This window comes from Contarinia nasturtii, unplaced genomic scaffold (assembly GCF_009176525.2).
Source record: "Contarinia nasturtii isolate CC-2019 unplaced genomic scaffold, AAFC_CNas_1.1 Cnas_scaffold_129, whole genome shotgun sequence".
In the NCBI taxonomy this organism is placed as follows: domain Eukaryota; kingdom Metazoa; phylum Arthropoda; class Insecta; order Diptera; family Cecidomyiidae; genus Contarinia; species Contarinia nasturtii.
In genome coordinates, this window is record NW_022197486.1 from 12308196 (window position 1) to 12327838 (window position 19643).

The 19643-nt window shown below is 33.7% G+C and overlaps 2 protein-coding genes across 6 annotated transcripts in view; one reads left to right on the forward strand and one right to left on the reverse strand.

Annotated features, from left to right (window-relative positions):
- Window positions 1-8326, reverse strand: part of LOC116348797 (transient receptor potential cation channel trpm) — a 51787-nt gene extending 43461 nt beyond the window's left edge. For 2 of the 5 annotated variants that reach the window (XM_031779998.1, XM_031779930.1), the window contains exons 1-2: window positions 7820-8326; window positions 4754-4813 (exon numbers count right to left, since the gene is read on the reverse strand). In XM_031779998.1, coding sequence (XP_031635858.1) covers window positions 4754-4813; window positions 7820-7852 — 93 coding nt within the window. In that variant the 5' untranslated portion in view covers window positions 7853-8326. Of the gene's footprint in view, window positions 1-796; window positions 843-4753; window positions 4814-7819 lie in introns of those variants that run through there. The other 3 variants (XM_031779946.1, XM_031779954.1, XM_031779972.1) reach the window with 3 other exon arrangements.
- A 7686-nt stretch (window positions 8327-16012) lies between these two features.
- LOC116348844 (5-formyltetrahydrofolate cyclo-ligase) lies at window positions 16013-19171 on the forward strand. Its single transcript, XM_031780011.1, has 5 exons — window positions 16013-16184; window positions 17811-18127; window positions 18248-18361; window positions 18468-18609; window positions 18710-19171. The coding sequence occupies exons 2-5, from the start codon at window positions 18011-18013 to the stop codon at window positions 18991-18993; spliced, it is 657 nt and encodes a 218-aa protein (XP_031635871.1). The 5' UTR covers window positions 16013-16184; window positions 17811-18010; the 3' UTR covers window positions 18994-19171.
- Window positions 19172-19643: the final 472 nt, after the last annotated feature.

Below are 19643 nucleotides of genomic sequence, written 5' to 3' on the forward strand. Positions count from 1 at the left end.
GTGGCTGTTATAGAGTGTGTTTTATTGGTGTGGCACAGTTTGAATCGAAATGCCGACACGTGACTTAGCCGAGAGTGGAATGGGTTAAATCTATCAATATAGCCATATATACCATTTGGGAGAAGATAGCAACACCAGCGAAAACATTGAAATACTTCAAATCAAGCGAATTAATCTATGCGGTCGTACTTTATTCATGCGGTTGAATTTGGCATAAACTCCTCTTGTTTACAGCAAGCTGAGTGGAAACGAGATGGAATGAGAAAAGGCATAGAGATAGAGAGAGTGTGCGCTCGTATTCGAATAAGGTATATCTTCTTAATAAATATGTGATTTGCAGTGAGCCTCTAAAATAATAATGCAATCGCTGGTGTATATTGTAATGAAAATAAGCGGATTAAGTGAACACATCACAACAGGCTCATACGACGAATCAAAATTATGTGTCGAAATTGATGAGATCGCAATATAAATTCATGTGTGCACACCATCAACCCATATGCGACTGCTTCGATGAAGATAAACAGAGAAAGGAAGAACAACAAACTATTGAATCGAAATGAATTTGATATCGAGCAGATAATAATATTTGGTAAAATGATAACGAACGAGAACGCAAAAAGGACCATCCGATCGATGATATTGAGTGTGATTTGTGTGCGTGTGCAAAAATGAGTAGAAGAAAAGAAAATATGTATAGATATATGTGTGTAAGTATATATGATTCGATAAGTTTTTTTTTACCAATTGATTCAATCGAATGATATACTTGAATTGTGTCTGATAAGATACTTACTTTTACTTCGTACGTATAATAGGAAAATCTTCTATTATACATTGTGCTGGAAATAAAGTGAAAAAAAAATAGCCAATTTAAATGAAATCGAAACAAACAAATAAAAAATAATAAACGAAGGTTAAAAAAAGAACAAGTAACAAAATAATAATAATGTGAGACCAGAGTTGGAAAAGCTTTCGTCATTTGTGCCGTCCGTTTTTGGTCTATTGAATCGTAAAATAATGGTAACAACAACAACAAATGTGAGCGTTTTTTCTTCTCTGTTCTATATAAACCACAAAACAATATAACAAATATTATGATACAAAATAATGAAATACATAAACGAAAGTAAAAATAAAAAAATATGAAATGCGGTTGTGCTGTTGTTGTGTTCGTATTTAATGTAAATGAATACGATAACACAATTATACACATGGATACCACATAAATAGAGACAGAAATGAATGAGAGATAGTAAGTAATATTTGTCACAAAAGAAACGGCACATACCGATAGAGAATGACTTGTAATGTATAATACAATAAAAAAATGTTGTCCGCATGCAAAATGTGTGAGCCACTTAATCCAACTGCACACACATATCTCCGGTGTTAGATTGGTGAGTTAAAACTATTCTATTCGATACATATCCCCAAACCCATCGAAATATATAAATTACGGTTATTTCCACCTATATTTTCATTTTTATTACTTAACTCTTTTTTTCAGACAATATATTGCATTAACTGGACAGACGTTAGCCAGCTAAATGGACTAAAACAATAGAAGTTATTGTTATAATGAACAATCACTTCTTCAAGAGAAGTGATTCATCATTGAAACAATAACGTTTATTGTTTTAGTCCATTTAGCTGGCTAACGTACTGTCAGCTCAACTGACCAGTTAGTTCAATATATTGTCTGCTTTTTTTTTGCTTTGACTTTTTCCTCCTTTCCATTTAGTTTGTCCATGCAAATACAGTATATACAATGCACTAACAAATCGGTGCCGACCAAAGCGACAACGTTTTTCAAGAGGTGGTAACATTGTGACATAGTAGTCAGATCATGAGCAGATTAGACGATATTCCAAGTGTCGTTCATAAGTAAACAATGAGGATTATCATAAATGTACAAATTATATAGAAACAGTGACTTATAATTTTTGCCTCTTGTGTTTGTTGTCGTTAAACAATTTTGACAAAAGCTCCGGTGAACATATCGAAACAAAAGAGTGTTCGCTAATCCCAGTCTTATGTACCCCATTCGGAAACATCATATTTGCAATAAAAAAAAAAAACAGAGACCGTTTTTCTGTCTTTCTTTGTGGTTATAACAATGGAATCTTGGTGAGATGACAATCAAAAGAAACAAAACAAGTATAAAAGAATGTCAGCCAAGTTCACCTATTGTAAATTAGAGTGAGAACGTTAGAGTGTTGTTCATTTCGTATAAAGCACGCACACATTTCATACACAAGCAAGAATCACAACAACCAACAAAACAAAATTAAATTATCACAGTGACACAGTGTGTCAATCTAATGCGCGCATTTCACACCCAAATGAGTACAATGATCACTCACAATCAAATGAGCGCGAAATAAGTCACAACGCCCCCCATTTCCATGGGAATCATAAAAATAAATAAATGTATGTCAAGTGGGCCAATTGTTATAAAAACTTATTTGCTCTGAACTTTGAACGTAAAGCAAATCTAGTTGATTGCCGAAAGAGGAACTTTCGACTTAAGTGAACCATATTCAAATCAAGTACACTGGTTTTTCACTTCCTCTATATACCATTCTGTATTTAAAAAAATCTCTTTCTTCCTTTCAGTATACTTTCCACTCAATATATATATCCAGGCATTTTTTCTCCACATTGTGTATTATTGACGCAGAATAATTCATTATGTGATAATGCACTCGTTAATAATTATATTTTCTCATCTGACGCAGTCATTGACAAAAAAAACCAGTTCTTATTACAAAATTAGACTAATTTTACTGACGAATAGAGTTTTGAGTTGTGTGCCCTCATTCCTCTCATCATTTTCCCTCTTGTAATAAGATGAACAAAAATTAAGTGAATATTGTCGCTGTCGAAGGTGACAACGATGACGAGGTTTTTGGGTCAGCTTCCTTGTTTGCAGGGCATAAACTACCGACAGTGTAGAGTGGATATATTTTGTATGATATGGAATATTTTACATGAAAATATATACAGGGTGTCTCATATATCACCCCTCAAATCTTACAAAGTCGATTTTACACTTTTTTGGTCCGAAATTCTTGAAAAAACGTGGATGAGAAAAATATCAATTCTAACTAAAGTATTTTTGCATGTTGATTCCGAGTTTCGGGGTTTCAGGTCAAAAAAATCACGTCTTGGGGTTTTTTGATGCCCCGATCCCCTTTGAGGGGTGTGTTTTTAGAAATTTTCACTCCTTCATAGTGAGCCTGATATATGCGACACCCTGTAGATATGGTTGCATATTTCATTCCAGTGTGAACACTGAGGATTTCATATGGATCGGTTAACTCGCACTCGGATTGTGCTAAAAGTGAATTGATGCTGAAAAGAAATAATGCGTTGATCGAATTTCAGTCCATTTGATGATGTTCAAAAATTGAAGTGTTTACTGTGATGAATAAATCATCTCAAGTGGAATATTGTCGAGAAAAGTGGATTCTCTTTATACGTATTATATAAGTAAATGGAGCTTTTTCAATATAAACTCAATATGCATATACACCAAAATAAATGGATAGCATCATAATTTACATGTCAATTTGAGTGCACACAGTTAAAAGTAAATAGGTCGACGTGGGTGAAAGGCAGCGATACGAACCGAAACCAAACCATTTTTTTGGTTTCACTTAAAACCAAACCGGAGCAATCGGAACGTTCGAAAAATGGTTTCTACTGCAAATCGCAGTCTGCGATGAGCTGTGCTGTGTGCATAGCATCAACATTGTACACTCATACATTCAAAGCATCGTCAATCACGTATACATAGCGTGAATGTATGTTCGCCATACAAACCATTTTCGGAACGTTCCGCTTGCTCCGTTTCGTTCAATACACAAATGAAACCAATTCGAGATACCACTCCGAAATCGGTTTGTATGAGAAATGTCAAACCGGTTCGCATCGCTGGTGAAAGGTGCTCAACCAAGGAAAGAGATTTATAGAGAAATGATTCGCTTTCGATTGATTTCGAATGACTGATGCACATTAATGTAATAATTATTTTACCGTATTTCAAGCGAACATAAAAAAATATTCAAATTGCATGAAACATCTTACATGTTTTTTTTTTTTGTAAAAAAAACTATGAAAATTGCATTATAAAAATTGTTCTGTTTGTTTAAGCAAAACAATGCAATAGAGAGAAAGAGAGAGAATGAGATAAATACGATGATACAGTATGCACAGTCCCTCGCTCAGAGGCTCTCCGAACGATTAAACGGTAGCTTCAACCGGAAGTGCGTGCATGTGTACAGTTCCTTTTTCGCTATCGAAAGCAGTCATGTTTACATCAATAATTTTACAATTTTAATCATTCATTAAAGAGCTGAGAAGAAAATGTTGAAATTTCTTCGAGTGTAAGTAGTTTAAGGGTGTTTTCTCTGTTCAACAAGTTAATGCTATTAACCTACTATATATGACAAGAGTTTAAATACATGAACTACCAACAACAGCAACAGCAAAAAAAATCACATCGACTAACAAGCTTAGTGCTACCGATTCCATAACAAAGTTCATCATTAGTTTGGAGCTCATTAATTCCATACCAATTGAATGAGCATGGAAGAAAAAGTGAAAACTTTTTCTCAAAAATTGTCAAAGGAAAACTTAAAATAATTATATTCGTTTTTTTTTTTTGCATAAATTGAACGGGTTTGTTCAAATAAATAAATGTTTAAAGAAAAAATGAAAGAAAAAAAATCTTAAATGTTAATCTTACCCGCGGTACAGTTATATTAACAAGTCCCCAACATATTTTCTTAAGACCCCAACCTATTTTCTGTGAATCATTTCGTTGAATGTGTAAATGATTAGGTTTTTGTTTTCAAAATCAAATATAGTGTGTTCGTTCGATTTAACGTAATTGATGTTTAGGTTGTGTCAGTGTGCAATTTCAATATCAAGACATTTTTGTATAGGAGTGTGTGGGGAATTTGTTTTTTGTTTTGTTTTATTTTGTTTTTGTGTGCACGCACATTTGTGTGAAGTTGAATTGTCGAAAGTGACGAGAGAACGCGCAATAGCAGAATAACATAAAAATAGAAGAAAGGAAAAATTATGTATTTAAATAATTCGAAAGCAAAAAAAAAAAAATTAAATAAGAAAAATAGAAGAAAAACAAAAACAAGAACACTGAATCACATTCAAATTGACGCACTAAAATGAGAAGCGGTAACAAAAAGCGCACAATCGGTAGTAGTAACGAACAAAAGCTTGATAAAAGTAAATAGAATTTGTGTCGTCTCAAATTGATACATTTAAAAAGATACAGAAACGTGTCTTTGATTAGGTTGTATTAAATTAGGCAAGCGCGAGCAATAAAGAGATAAAAACCTAGCAGGGGGTTAATTTAACACACACACACACACGCACACTCTCTCCCACAAAGCGAGATAAACGCTTTTTACAAGACTATCGCATATCATGTAACAATTGGTTTCAGTAACAATAGTTCTCCCACACACACACACACACACACATTGTGCATTACATGCAGAGTTATGTTTCAGCAATTTCAAAATATGTGTGCGTGTGTTTGATCCCATTGCAAATGGAACAACAAATTATTACGACAGATTTGGTTGTTTAGCTTTGCGTTTTGTAGCTTTTTTTGTTTGTTGTTTTCAACATATCGAATGGAGAGGAAGATGGAGAGAGAGAGAAAGAGGGGAAAAAGAGAAAGAGAGAGCAGTGATTCGAATTATTGGGGCAGCTTAACTGTGAATATGCTTCGGCATGACATGCACTTGATTGGAAAATGAAACGATTACCCTTAAGCATAATGGATGTTACTTAATTTTCCAGTGTGTAAGTGAGTGAAAGACAGATACTATCTGTTATATCGAAATAGAGGAAAAATAATAATACATGTTTGTGCGGATGATTGGAATCAAAATCAGTAAAATGATATTTCGTTGAATTCAAACAAAGGGACAATTATCATTTTATTACATGTATAGGCCCACATTTTTTTTTCGCGTTTTTAAAATGCCGTTGGCAAATAGTAACATTTTCGCGTTGCGGCCAAAGATAAATTCCATCATTTTTCCACACAAAAAAAATATATGTGTCCTTTAAATATAAAATTTCAAGAAATTCCAGATGATATAAACACAATTTTCTCTCTCGTTTCAATATTCATCGAGACATATTTTTTTTCTTCTCCCTCCTTAGATTCATGTGGGGTTCCTTTTTTTATAGAAGTTAACTAAACAAAACCAATTTTCGACCATAAGCCAATTTATTTTATGTCCAATTTAAGCGTATTCGCATCCACCTGTTCTCCCTATATACGATAATTCACACAGCTTTCATCTGCCCATTATGTTGGTGTTGTTTTTTTTCGGTTCTTGTTGCTGCTACTGCTGCTTCGTGGACATAAAAATTACATTTTTTTTTCAATCGAACATGCCAATTGTCAATGTAAAGTGACAAAAGCGATTAACTTAAATTGAGCATAAAATGTATGTCAGAAATCTGTCAACCCACCGCCTCCTGATTTTCCAAACTGATTCAATTTTTACGATTATGACAAATGAATTTTCAAAGTTGATTTGCAATAATGTTTATTCGCAGTATGCAATCAAATGTGCTTTTTTTTATTTCACGCTCCCTTTTGGTCTGTTATCATCTCTCTTTTTTTCTCTTTGATTCGCGTCAGTTAATTCACATAATATGCCACATCTCTTGGTGGTAAAAAAAAATTGACTCGTGTGTTGGCTATTAGAGCAACAAAGATAGTTTGAAAATATGTGCATAAGCTCCGAGGTCGGGAAAATCAACAATGAAGGAGAAATAGAGAGAAAGAGATAGATATGGAGAGAGTGCGAATGTGAATAGAATATGTTTTTGATGGAATGATTTTGTTATTGACTCATACATTTAAAAAGCATAATGACAGAATGGCATACATGACGGCCCAAAACAAAATATGCTTTAAATTATCCCAAGTGTATTGTGGTGCGCATCGTGCGAGTTTCGAACGTGAGATGTGCCTACACACATATACATTATATGCAACATATGCACAACATGGAAAACATCGCAACCATCATCGTAAAAAAAAAGCAACGACAGACTCCATTCGAGTGGTAATTTTCTATAGTTATTTTTCTCTTTCGTTTGCATTTTTTCGGTATATTGTTCACATTAAATGAATTTGTGAGCACTTGCGAAAAATGAACGACGGCACACACCATTTCTTAGAACATTTAAAACACATGTTGAAATGCCGTTGATGTGAAAAGAGAGAGAGTGAGAGAGGGAGGGTGAGAGAGACTAGAAACTTTGTGTTTATATGTTTTTTTATATCTCGTTTGATTCGATTTATTAGTCATTTCAAAATGAATGTTGATTAGTGCGGTTGGTTGGTTGGTTGGTTAGTTGATGAAAAGCATCTGTTTTTGAGTTTTTCGCTTTATTATTTCGCTGTTGTTATATTTCCCGTCTTATTTTTAAAAGATTAATGTATTTAACGACTCAATCACAAAACTCTATGCGAATATGGTGTGTCGAATTTTCATTGGCATTGGGACTTCTTTTTGCACATGTTTTTCGATTATCTTTTTTGTGCGCTGCACATATTGGTATGCCTTGTTTTATTTCATTTACATTGTGCATGCTAGCAAAATGAAACCCTGCGAATCGAAATTCAACGCACACTATTCATACTGATTTCTACAATTAATGTGTTATTCATATTTAAAAAAAAAAAACAAAACCAACGAACAGGATCAATGAACGTGGTATTTAATCGTATAACAATTACAGTGTGTGGTATACTTACTGGTTTTGATTGTCTTTTATGCTGTTTGAGCATTTCGCATTTAAGTACCGAATTAAATTGTTCGCCGTTGAAATTATGGGGTTTTCCGACGCTATAGATACCGCCGACGACTATGACGATAACGGCGACGATTTACGTTGAATGTATTGAGAGTAGTTGTAGTAAATATTGATTTGTTATTATCTCTCCTCTTTTGCACCGTTTGTATAAAAAATAAATTTACTCTTTCGAAGGAAACAAAAATTAACAATGAATATTTTAAGCACGTTTCATTTTCACCGATTAAATTCCACCAACATCGAGACAAAAAAAATTACACTACAAATTTAATAAGTACACAATTTGTATATTATGGTAAAGTTTGTTTATCTTTTTTTTTGTATTATTTCTTGATGCTGTTGTTTACTATTTTACGTCACGATTTCCTTCTTCTTCTTTTTTTAATTTTATTTATAACTATTTTCTGATAATATTTTTAATTATTTTGTTTTTATTTTAGTTTAAAATCACAGATTGATTGAAAAAAAAACTTTTATAAGTAGAGAGATTGAAAAGGGAAACTTAAAATCACAAACCGAATGATTTTGGATTGGTTATTTTCTTCTTTCTTATTTTCGATTTTAAAAAGATGAAAAAAAGAAGTTAAAATCCAATTTAAAAAAAAGGAAAAGTCGTGTTTGTTATATTAGTTTGATTTTTTTAAATTGTTTTGTTTTTTTTTTTTGTCAATTACGAATTGATTCGATTCGCAGTTTTTTCGGTATTTAAGTCACATTTTTTTTATTATCACGGTAACTGTTGGACGTTCCTATGAAATATGAATGCGTTCGTGATTTTATTATATTTTTCGTTGAGAAGGGAATATTATTCTATCCATCCATCATTCTGATGTGAGTGAAGCGTTTCCAATTGAAAATAAGAGTCAAGCAGCAGCAGGATCTCTTTGTTGTATGGTGTGTGTGTGTCTGCCAAAAATAAGGAATCAAAAATGAGCATCAGACGATCTACCGCAAGAAGCATAAACCGAAACAGAGAAGAAAATGGAAACAATGTTATTGCACAATGTGATATGTATATACGTTGGAATGTAAAGAAAATAATAAATTTGGTAATTAAATGAAAATACTGGCAAAAGGATTCTATATTATATGGCCGAAATGATTGTCGGAAAATGTGTTGGTTTCTTGACAAATTCAAAAGTTACAATAAGTTAGCAATATGTGTGAGTTGTGTGGAGTGAGCAGCGCAAATTCGTTCATTTTCTGTCTCTAATTTTCCGACGTTTTGTTGATAATGAGAAAGTTTGCAAGTTGAAGATGACGATAACGATGTCACTCATCTCATTTGCACGCTTCGCTTTTAGGTGTGGCATTTCGACAAATTTTATTAAATGAACTGGCAGTGAGGGAGTTCTCACATCGAATTAACTGCACCGCATCACTTCAGCTGATCACTTTGAAACAATTATTCGCATTCAATCATATTTAATTATTATTTGACAACAAACTGGTATATACAATATACTTAAGCGCCTATATGCGGCCTACAAACGACGAGAGAGAAAGTAAGAGGAAAATGAGCGAATGAGATAACTTATATTATGTTTATGGTTTGGTATTGTAATAACAAATGTGCGTTCTATACACAATTTGTGTTTTGAATTCTGAATGAAGTGTTTGTGTGTGTATGCGAACTTTGATTGTTGTATATGCACACGCAGACGAAGTGACGTACGACGTTGAATCTAATGAAATTTTTGTTGACTCTCATTTATAACACAATTATGCGAGTGTACACGATTGCTGATTTTTTTTTTCGTTTATTTGTTATTGCACACTCATCAAAAATTGTTCACTCGTTCGCATTATATTTGACACGCTTGAACACAATAACGATATGAGCCTTCGACCATCGGATTTCCCATCCCAATTTATATATAAAATAGAGAGATGAAGGAATTTTTTTTTTAAACAAAAACAAAACGAAACGACAGCAACAACGATATATTATTTAGTACATATTTTGCGCCTTTGATGCGATTAAAGTGAGATTATCCTTTTCAAATTCAATGGCACTGGATTCGTTTCGCAGTGTATTCTAGCGTTCTTGTTTCATTTTCAGTGTACAATTAAAATTCAAATCTGATCAACAGCCGTAATATCCACAGTGATTTAAGTTTGTTTGGAAACTTAAAGCCAATGTTTTGTTTCAAATGGGGCAAAAATAGCTCTATCGTTAAAACGAATATATAAATGCTTTCTTCATTCAATTGCGTTTTTTATATTTTTTTTTGGTTCTGTTTTCTCTTTTTCTTTCCATCTTCCTCTATTCTTTGCCATGCGGATTTTAAACTCAGTTGTTATTGATGCGAAAAAGTTTCACATTTGGGAAGTTCGATGAAAAGAAAATCCAAAAGTCTGGTAATAAACTCAGCGAACAGATAAATTTATGTGGAAACTACACAGGCACATCGCAAGATTTGTTTGTTAGTCACGCAACATGAAATCGATAAAGTTGAGAGAGAGAGAGAGAGAGAGAAAGAGGAAAGCATCTCACTTTTGGGGGTGATCTTGACTTGTTCATTCAATCTCTATCTATTTCTGTTTCGCTTCTAGGTTTCGATTTTTATTGCGCCTTTTGCAATTTCAAGAACGAATTACTTTGACAGACTAAGCGATTGAAAATTATTGCATGAGCGCGGACATGATGAAATACCAAACATAGCAGCAGCAACAACAACAACAAAAATCTAGATCATTTTAATTGTTGAACGAGCAATAAAATATACGATGAGAAAACTAGGGTGGACAAAGTGCGGCACAGACATCAAAGTATCACATGTGTAATTGTAAAAAAACAAGAAGTGTTCAATTTGTGTTTTGAACGATGTGGTACATCATATGATACGCTTTTAATGAATAATTTAAAATTATTGAAGCTCTATAAAGTTCATTAAATGTTAACGACCGGCGGTAAAAAAAGCTCGAATAACAATAAACACCGAGATGATAAAGTAACAGATTGACGATATCGGGTTCGTTTGATAAAAGAAAAAAATTGATTAAACGATGACAACAAATTCAGGCATAACCAAACGAAAGAATGAAGCAAAAAAAAATCCAGACCTAGACTGCAATCTATTTAGAAGTATTTACCTTCACCTTGTTTTGTGATAAATTTTAAATTCGGCCTGTCTGGTGACAAGCCTACTATCAATACACACCGTTTGACAATAGCGAATAAATGTTCAATCAAATATTTTACAATCAATTTCGAAATGTACAGCAAATGAGGGAGTGTTGAATCAATAAATTAGAGGAAAACGAACACGATTTTCTTGTATGGCATTTGTTTTCATTTTTGATGCGCTTGAAATCAATGCCATTTGTTATTCAATAATTTGGTTTTGTAATTCATTGTCAATGCTGAAACGATAAAGTAATACAAACCAATTAAAAATGAGGTAACAATGACATAAAAGAACAGTTATAGTTCAAAAGCAACAAACAATTCTCTCTCTCTCTCTCTCTTGCTTACCAAAAGAGATGAGCTCGGAGCAATCGAATAAGGAAGAGAGAGAGATGCCAATTGATATGCACAAAAGTGTTTAACATGTGTGTACATCTACTATTGAAGTTGTGATGTTCAATCATGAATAAGAAATGAGTTTCATATGTTTCGTTTGATTTGAACTATTTCGTTATGTCTAACGAACGAACGAACGAGAAACGGGGTCTATTTTTGTTTTTATTCATTCATACATTTGCGCACACATACGAGCATTTCTATTCATTTCGTCGTCATTTTTATCAACAAAAAAAAACTGATTTTTTTCCTTCTTTTATTTCTCATTTGACATGCAAAAGAGCTCGGTTTCTTATTCGTGCGTGTTGCTTTTGAATACTTTGTAAGCCGAAGCCTCGTGTCTGGTGTCAGTATGAAGACGACGACTAAGACGATCAGAATGATCGTGTGTGTATGTGTGTGTGCATTATAATCGAATTCACGCTTGCACGTGAGAAAGAGAACATATGATAACAGCCCAACGGGATGTGTGTATGTTTGTTTGTCGTACATCGTCGTCTCAGCTGTGTATTTCAATTTCTCTGTTTCTGATCATTTCGCTATACATGACTGTCTGTTTGCGTATTTATTTTGGCTTTGATTTTGTTTTATTTCTTCTTCTTCTTTTTTTTTCTACGAAAGCATCTCAATAAAATCAAAAACCAGAAAACAAAAGTGGATTGAAAATAATTTACACAAAAAGAGAAAAAGAGAGAGAGAGAGAAGCGATAACTAGCCCAAGCGAATATTGCCAAATAATCATCAGATGTAGTGGCCACCCCACCGCATCAAACACATGTGGTTAAAAAATGTTTTCGTTTTTATTTGATGTATTTCTGTGTAAACATTCATAGAATTATCGTCGTCATTCTGATTGAGCTTTAAATGGATATTGGTTTTTATTATGATGTTTTCGATACATGTCAAACGATAGCTTGATGGGTATTTGTTAAAATATACGGCCGCCTTAAAAACACAAAACCTATATATTATAGCTCTATTAACACCGTGATTTCGATAAAGGATCAAACACCTCTCTCACCTCTGTCACATGGCAAACGAAATAAATGATCGTGTATTGATGTTAAAATCGTTTCGATAAATCGCTTCAGGCCATAATGTGCGAAATTTCACACAATTGTGTTAAAGTAAGTGGAGGGCCCAATGGATATTAAGTCCGCTTTGGGAATAAACTAGCCAAATTGAGTGAATTGAATGATAATTGAAAAACAGTGTGCTTGATATATATGTATATATTTCGGATGAACATAACATATAATAATCAGAATAATATATACACAGTACATTACACACATCACACATACGGTGTGCGGTGTCATTTGCACTGAACATGAATGTGGACTTTACTCAACGATGAAATAACGTGAATAAAAAGCCTTGAGAACCATGCAAGCTAAGAACCAATACATACACTCAATAACTATAGGTATTTCTGGCTCAAAACTATAAATTTTCACATGCACAGACCTTGTTTACATTTTATACACACTTCTTTTTTTTTGGACACGGCAACACACGCGATACAACTGAAAAACTTTGAAATTGAGCCGAACAAAAAAAAAATGGTAAATGCCGACGGAGCCAGAGAGGGAGTGAAAGAGAAAATAGGTGATTATCGAAACAGAGCAAGTAATATAAACGGGCAGTTCTAAGTTATGAAACTTGAAGAATCACAAAATACAAAAGTCTCGGTCGTTGTTGTTGTCTGTCTATCTGTCTAAGGTTTTTTTTTAGTTTTAATTTCAGACGGCACACGCACATATTAAATGTCTGTTTTCATCATCTTCATCTTCGCTCCGGTCATGCATACATTTACGTCAACACCATGTAATTTCAAGATTCTAATCGAGTTTAATAAGAATTGACAATAATCGGCAAGTTTTCAAGCCTAATGCAAACTGAATACATAAATCGAATGAGCAATCTACCGAGAGGAAGAGAGAGAGAGAGAGAAAGAGAGAGAGAGAGAGAGAGAGAGAGAGAGGGAGAGAGAAGGAGCAAATATCAAACAACAATCATACGCTACACTGAACTGTGCTGTGGAAGAGCCCTCTCGAATAACTCTTCTCTTTCTCAATCTATAAACAAAAACATCAATTACAGTGCATAAAATGTAATATAATCCAGACGCATTGGAAGGCACACGTATCATATGCATTAGGATAGTGTGCAACGAACAAGCATACAGTAACGAAATTCCCGGAAAAAATCTAGAGCATTTGATTTGAAAAATCAGTTGATTTAGCTTCGATTTTTTATATGCATAATTGAATACGCGGCGCATTCATATTTTCCAATTGCTTTTGTTGTCTGGCTTCAACATGTTTTCACTTCTTCTTCTTCTTTTTTTATTGTTCCAATTAAAAAAAATCTCTACACACATATGCCATGGTGAACGCGTAATTATATATGCGGCGACACATCAGCTGAATCGAAGAAAGCGCGCACACGATCTCAAATGCCAAATGAGATATGATCATAGAACAAAATTATTAATATATACACAACTGAATTTCGAAGTTTAAGGGCGATAATAATAAAAAAACGTACTTATTGCTTTGTTACACAATATTGACATTGTAGCGAATGAATTTGTTTGAAAATAATAATCTTGTTCGTTTGTCGCTCGTAACCGTTGCACATACACATTTACACGCAATTTTGTTCGCGCAATAACTTTTTTTTCTTCAAACGACAGCGAACTATAATTTGTCATCACTATGCGAACAACTCTGTATGAAAAAAAAAACTGTTCAATTACTTGTGCTCATAAAGAAGAAGTGAAAATTAATTCGTGTATCGCATGTACGCGATTTCAGGTAGAATACAAAATTCGCACTAGAGACAAATTCGAATGCGATTCTGGGATTTTTTTACGCTCTATCATACTTCTTTTTCCTGTTTTATATTCAGTGTTAAAAACGAAATTTACAACAAAATTGCTCACACGCAAACACACAAAAGAAAACACGCAAAATGATTTGAGAACGGCGGTTAAATACGCCGAAAATTTCAATCGAATTCATTTCTTTTTTACTCGATAAAAAAGATTTATACCCACATTGAAAATAACTATCTCTCTCTCTCTCTTCTTCTGTCTCACACTCACTTTTTTTCGAACAATATTCATTTGCGATTTTATGTGTGATCAGTTGAGGATTAAACTTGAATCAAGTTTCACACATTACTCACATTTTCCACTCTCATTGCCACACATTCACTAGTTGATCGGTTTTGAAATTGTTTATTAGTTTGAAAAAGCTACAACTTCTTTTTTTTGCTTCTTTTGTTGTTGCTTGAGCTCTCACTATTTCTTTCAATAGTTAACCGTCTATTGACGAATGCACACAAATTATAATGAATTCTATTTTTTAATACATTTTTTTTGTTGCTGTTTGTTTGTTATGTTATCGCTAATTCATTTTGTTTGAAAGGTTCCATTTATTTTGTATCTCAAAGTGCTTCTTCTTCTCTCTGTTTTTGTTTTTTATTTCTTTGCTTCTTATTCGGTGTTCACACATTTACAAGTAAATTAAAATAAAACGAACCGTTTAAGTACTCGAAAAGTAATGGTTAAAATAAATGTCAATGGCATTTGACAAAGAGCAGCTAGAACATTTTAGTGTATCATTTGACGCAAATAAAATAAAATCCAAAACAAGCGATAAATAATTAAACACAAATCTAACATTAACCGATAATAAATGATAATAAAGGAATTTTTGATTGACGAGTGCGAAAACACTACAGACAAAAGACCGTACGACATCTGATGGAGGTGCAACGAACACTGAATCAGATATTTGTTGCGAATCGTAGATTTCTTACACACATTCTAGTGCGGGATTGGATTGAATTGGGCTCTCCGTTGTGCATGTGTGTTGGTATTTCATTCTCACTCACTCGCATTGCCATGAGCTGGCTATTCGGTCGTGTGTTGATGTTGCCGTCGCTGTTGTTGCTGCTGTCAGGCTATCTATACAAATGTATATGAGTATATACGATGCGAAGAAGCGAAACCTATGGGAAAATATGAATCGTCCATTGGTATGTACATGCGGCTTGAATCTCTCACACAAAACATTTTTTTTTTTGTTATAGAGTGTGTGACGAAAGAACAATATTGTACACGTGAGCATCTATGCATTAATGTTATAGTGAATCGATTCGTTGGCCACCCTATACATTGAACTCTCAGTAATAGCGAACAAACTCAACAGAGAAACGAGAAAAAATGAAACAAAAAAAAAAAATCATATGTTCTCTTCTATCCGTGAATGTAAACTTGTAAACACTAACACCATTTTACATAATGATATCCATTCAGTCACATATATACACATGGTTCTAGAATTTTGATTGCGTTTTCTTGTTCGGTCGTTGTGCGTATGTGTCGTTACGCATTGGTATGTTGTTGTAACATGTGATTGTGTGCGTCCATTGGTATGCTTGTGTGTTAAGTTATTTTCTATTTTGCTGCAAAGCAATGCGGATGTATTTAAATCGACAACGTGCTTTTTCGTGCGCTCTCTTCTCACTGTCATAATCAGAGGCATTACGAACGATAGCAGCAAATAGTAAACTTCAGACGGTGCAAAGGAATTGTGGCACATTCTGTGCGCGCGGTGTCCCGAAAAATAAATCTCGCGCTCCCATTCACTCGCTCTCTTTCTCTATCGTACACTCTCTCGCTGTGTGTTTGCAATTTTTGCGTAACATTTTGTACCAATTTTTTTTCGTGATAGTTGGTGGTGCTTCTGCTGATTCTGTTCGCTGCTCTGTTAGTGTTTTAAACGATGTTTTTTTTGTGTTTTTCTCACTCTCGCTACTTGTATCACATGTTGTCGTCATTTGGCACTGCATACATCTCTCGTATCATAATCAAGTCACATCGTGCAGGATGACACAGTCACCTTTATTGGCAAAAACATTGGCCAACACACATCACAGTCCTTCGTTAACTCAGAGTGAAAAAGAAGAGAAAAAAAATATCACGAAAATACAAAACCAGCATAAATGATCAATGAGCTTGACGAGCTAAACTGCAGAAATATACTTATTCTTTCTAGCGCGCATACACATACACCCCAAGCAAATTTTAAAGGCACACTCTGTTGCTCATTGCAATATCGTACTTTCACCCATCCGAATCTGAAAGCATGCAAGCACATATATAAAATAGATTTCTGTCGTCGTTTGTTTCATTTTTCCTTTCAAAACCATTTTTGCATGACAATAAAAATAAATTGTCTCATTGCTTGAGTCCGGTGTGGAAAAAAAAGCAACAACCAAAACATTTCACCATGAATCCGGTGATTTATTGGTATATAAAGAATATTTTTTTTAAATATATTTTCTTTTCGACTAATTCATACATGAAAGACTAGCAAAATGCATATATCTTCACCTGACACACTGCCACCATCATAGTAACTGCCGTTGTTTTTGCTGACACGGTGCTTGTTATCCTTCTGTTTACAAAAAAGTTTCGCTTGTGAACTTGACAAATTAATAGGTGAACGGAAAGACAAAAGTTTTTATAGAATAGTTTGTATCCCAGGTCTTACATTGTTTGTTTCTCTCTTCTTTTCTTCTCTCATTGTCTCTTCTCTTCGCTATTTTTCTCTCTCTTTTTCGATATCGCAAAAAAATAATAATAATAACGTGAAACTGTTCAGAAGTCGATATCCATGATGTTGAATTTATATTAGAGAGAAAAACGATCAATATTGCGTTTGGTTCCGCACCAGATACATACACACAGCGCACGCATTCGCCACCGTCGATCCTTTACTATCAACACAAACTTGACCAGCAACATGCTAATAGAAATCACTTTTTGAATGGGACAAATTGAAGTCGAATAAAAGTTTTTGCCAGCACCCACTATTCTCCCCATTCAGTTTTTAGTTGTTGAATACAAACGCGCAGTAGAGCTCATAAATTCTTTCACACATTTTGTCTCTCTCTCTCTCTATTTCTCCTTTTTTTTATTCATATATGTGAGTGGATTTTATTCGCCCTATTCCGTTACGACCTTGTAAATCGTTTTGGAAAATAGCGAAACGTTTTACACAAAAAAAATTATGCAGTTTTTCTGTACTTCCTTTCATCGTGCTAAGGCTAACTTTCATTTGGCATTTCGTTGGATTAAAACTTAAATAGAACGAATTTTTATGCGCTCTGCATTACTATTCACAGTGACTGGAAACCGTTGCTTTGAGTTCATGGTTGTTGAGACAATGACAGATAATGCAACGCCCATTCTTTAATTGTTGTTTTTCTTCTTTTTCTTCCATTTCTATGCTTATATTTTCTTGCAAATCATGACAAATTTTAGTTTCGTTTTATATTTGTTTATGTTTTTAAAAATGCTCCAGTGTATTTGTTTTTTAAATTTTCTTAGGTCAATATTGTTGATAACCCATAAAACAGCAAGCTAAACTCATCGCATATATAGCAGCTGGTAATTGTTCACATTTCTGTATTCATCCAGTCATTGTCATCAGAGAGAGAGGCATCGTTCGGTCAAATCGCTTGAATAAACAAAAAAAAACCATCGAAGACGATTTATACACATTGTATAGAGTAAAAATTTGCTGGAAAATGTCGTCGACAGTTAGAAACCCTTTAAAAGCCGCTTTACGAAAACAAATCAAAGCAATTTTATTGACCCAATCACAAGAAAACAAAAAGATCCAATCGGATGCCATAACCAAAAAGGTACTTTTACCAAAGTTTAATCGCTTTTTCCATTATTTGAGGAACTATATGTATAAAGAGATAACCACATTACCTTTTCCTTTAACATTCATCTCTCTCTCTCACACATATTTGTACCAGATACTCGATTCGGATGCATTCAAACAATCGACACGTATCAGCGTTTATCTGAGCTTAAATCAAGAGGTTAATACGCAGGCTATTCTCAATGAAATGTTTCGTCAACAAAAAGAAGTAAGTCATATACAGATGAAAATCGCCAACCACAATACTCATCATCATGCATTATTCATTTTGATTTTGATATATGTGTGTGTCTGTTTTTATGCAATCGATGCAGGTATTCGTTCCATCATACAGTGGCAACAAAATGGTTATGCTGAAAATAACCGATATGACCGATTTTGAATCGTTGCCATTGACAAAATGGAATATTCGTCAACCAAATTACGATGGAATCAGAGAAAGTGCCAATGATACGGGTGAGCTAGGAATTTTCAATTCGTATAGATACAATTTGCATGGTATTTGACAAGTTTAGTTATTGTTTGCTCTTTTCCACACACAAAAATCGACACAAAGGTGGACTGGATTTAATTTTATTGCCTGGTGTCGCATTCACTCGAAAGGGTGGTCGGTTAGGTCATGGAATGGGCTACTATGATAAATACTTGAGCGAACATTTTGAACAAAATCAACATCGACGATGCAACGATCTATCATTGTCGTCATCGGAAACAAGTATTTCAACAAAGCTAAAAGATAAGAAAACCATTTTATTGGGTTTGGCATTCAAGGAACAAATTGTTGATGATGTTCCATTGGAGGAAACGGATGTTTTATTGGACGATATCATAACTGCATAAATCTTTCACATTCCATGCGAATGAAATGAATGACTAATGAACCTTTTCTTTTTCAAATCAATGAAAAGAATCTGTTGATTGATTAATTTGTGAATATCAATATTATTTTAAGATATTCCATTTTTTTCTCGCAAAATGAAAATTTTGTTTTCAAACTAAGTTAAATTACAAATAAATTGTGATTTACTCCAAACATTTAAATAAAGAAAATACATTTTGTACTTTATGTATCAAAGTAATAACAAGTATTTCCATTTTCCGCTTATTTCAATATTTCATTTCAACACAGATGCTGACCTCTGGTGTCGTTGACACGACTAATTAGTAATTACAAATGTCAAACTAAAAAGTGTTGTATATATGTTGTTGGTTGTCTGTGATATGTCATTCTCTATCGAACTGTCGACAAGAAAGGTTTTATGATAATATTGTGTTCAAGCGAATATTTGTCTTAATTTATTTTAATTTTGTGAGCTAAAGAAGTTCAAGTGTGCTAAAGTTATTATGGCCGACGATTTACAAAATTATAAATTGCAATTGCAGCAGGTAAGCAAAAGAAAAACCGAAATAAATCATTTCAGAAAAGCCGAACATTTTGGCTCCATTTTTCTGTGTTATTTATAATTTGTTGTGTTTTTTGTTTACAATTC

What these genes read in the sequence shown, in the direction of transcription:
- LOC116348844 (XM_031780011.1), top strand. Translation starts at nt 18,011, where the DNA reads ATGTCGTCGACAGTTAGAAACCCTTTAAAAGCCGCTTTACGAAAACAA. An exon ending in TGTTTCGTCAACAAAAAGAA is followed by an intron (nt 18,362 to 18,467) that starts GTAAGTCATATA and finishes CAATCGATGCAG; the next exon opens with GTATTCGTTCCATCATACAG. An exon ending in AGAAAGTGCCAATGATACGG is followed by an intron (nt 18,610 to 18,709) that starts GTGAGCTAGGAA and finishes ATCGACACAAAG; the next exon opens with GTGGACTGGATTTAATTTTA.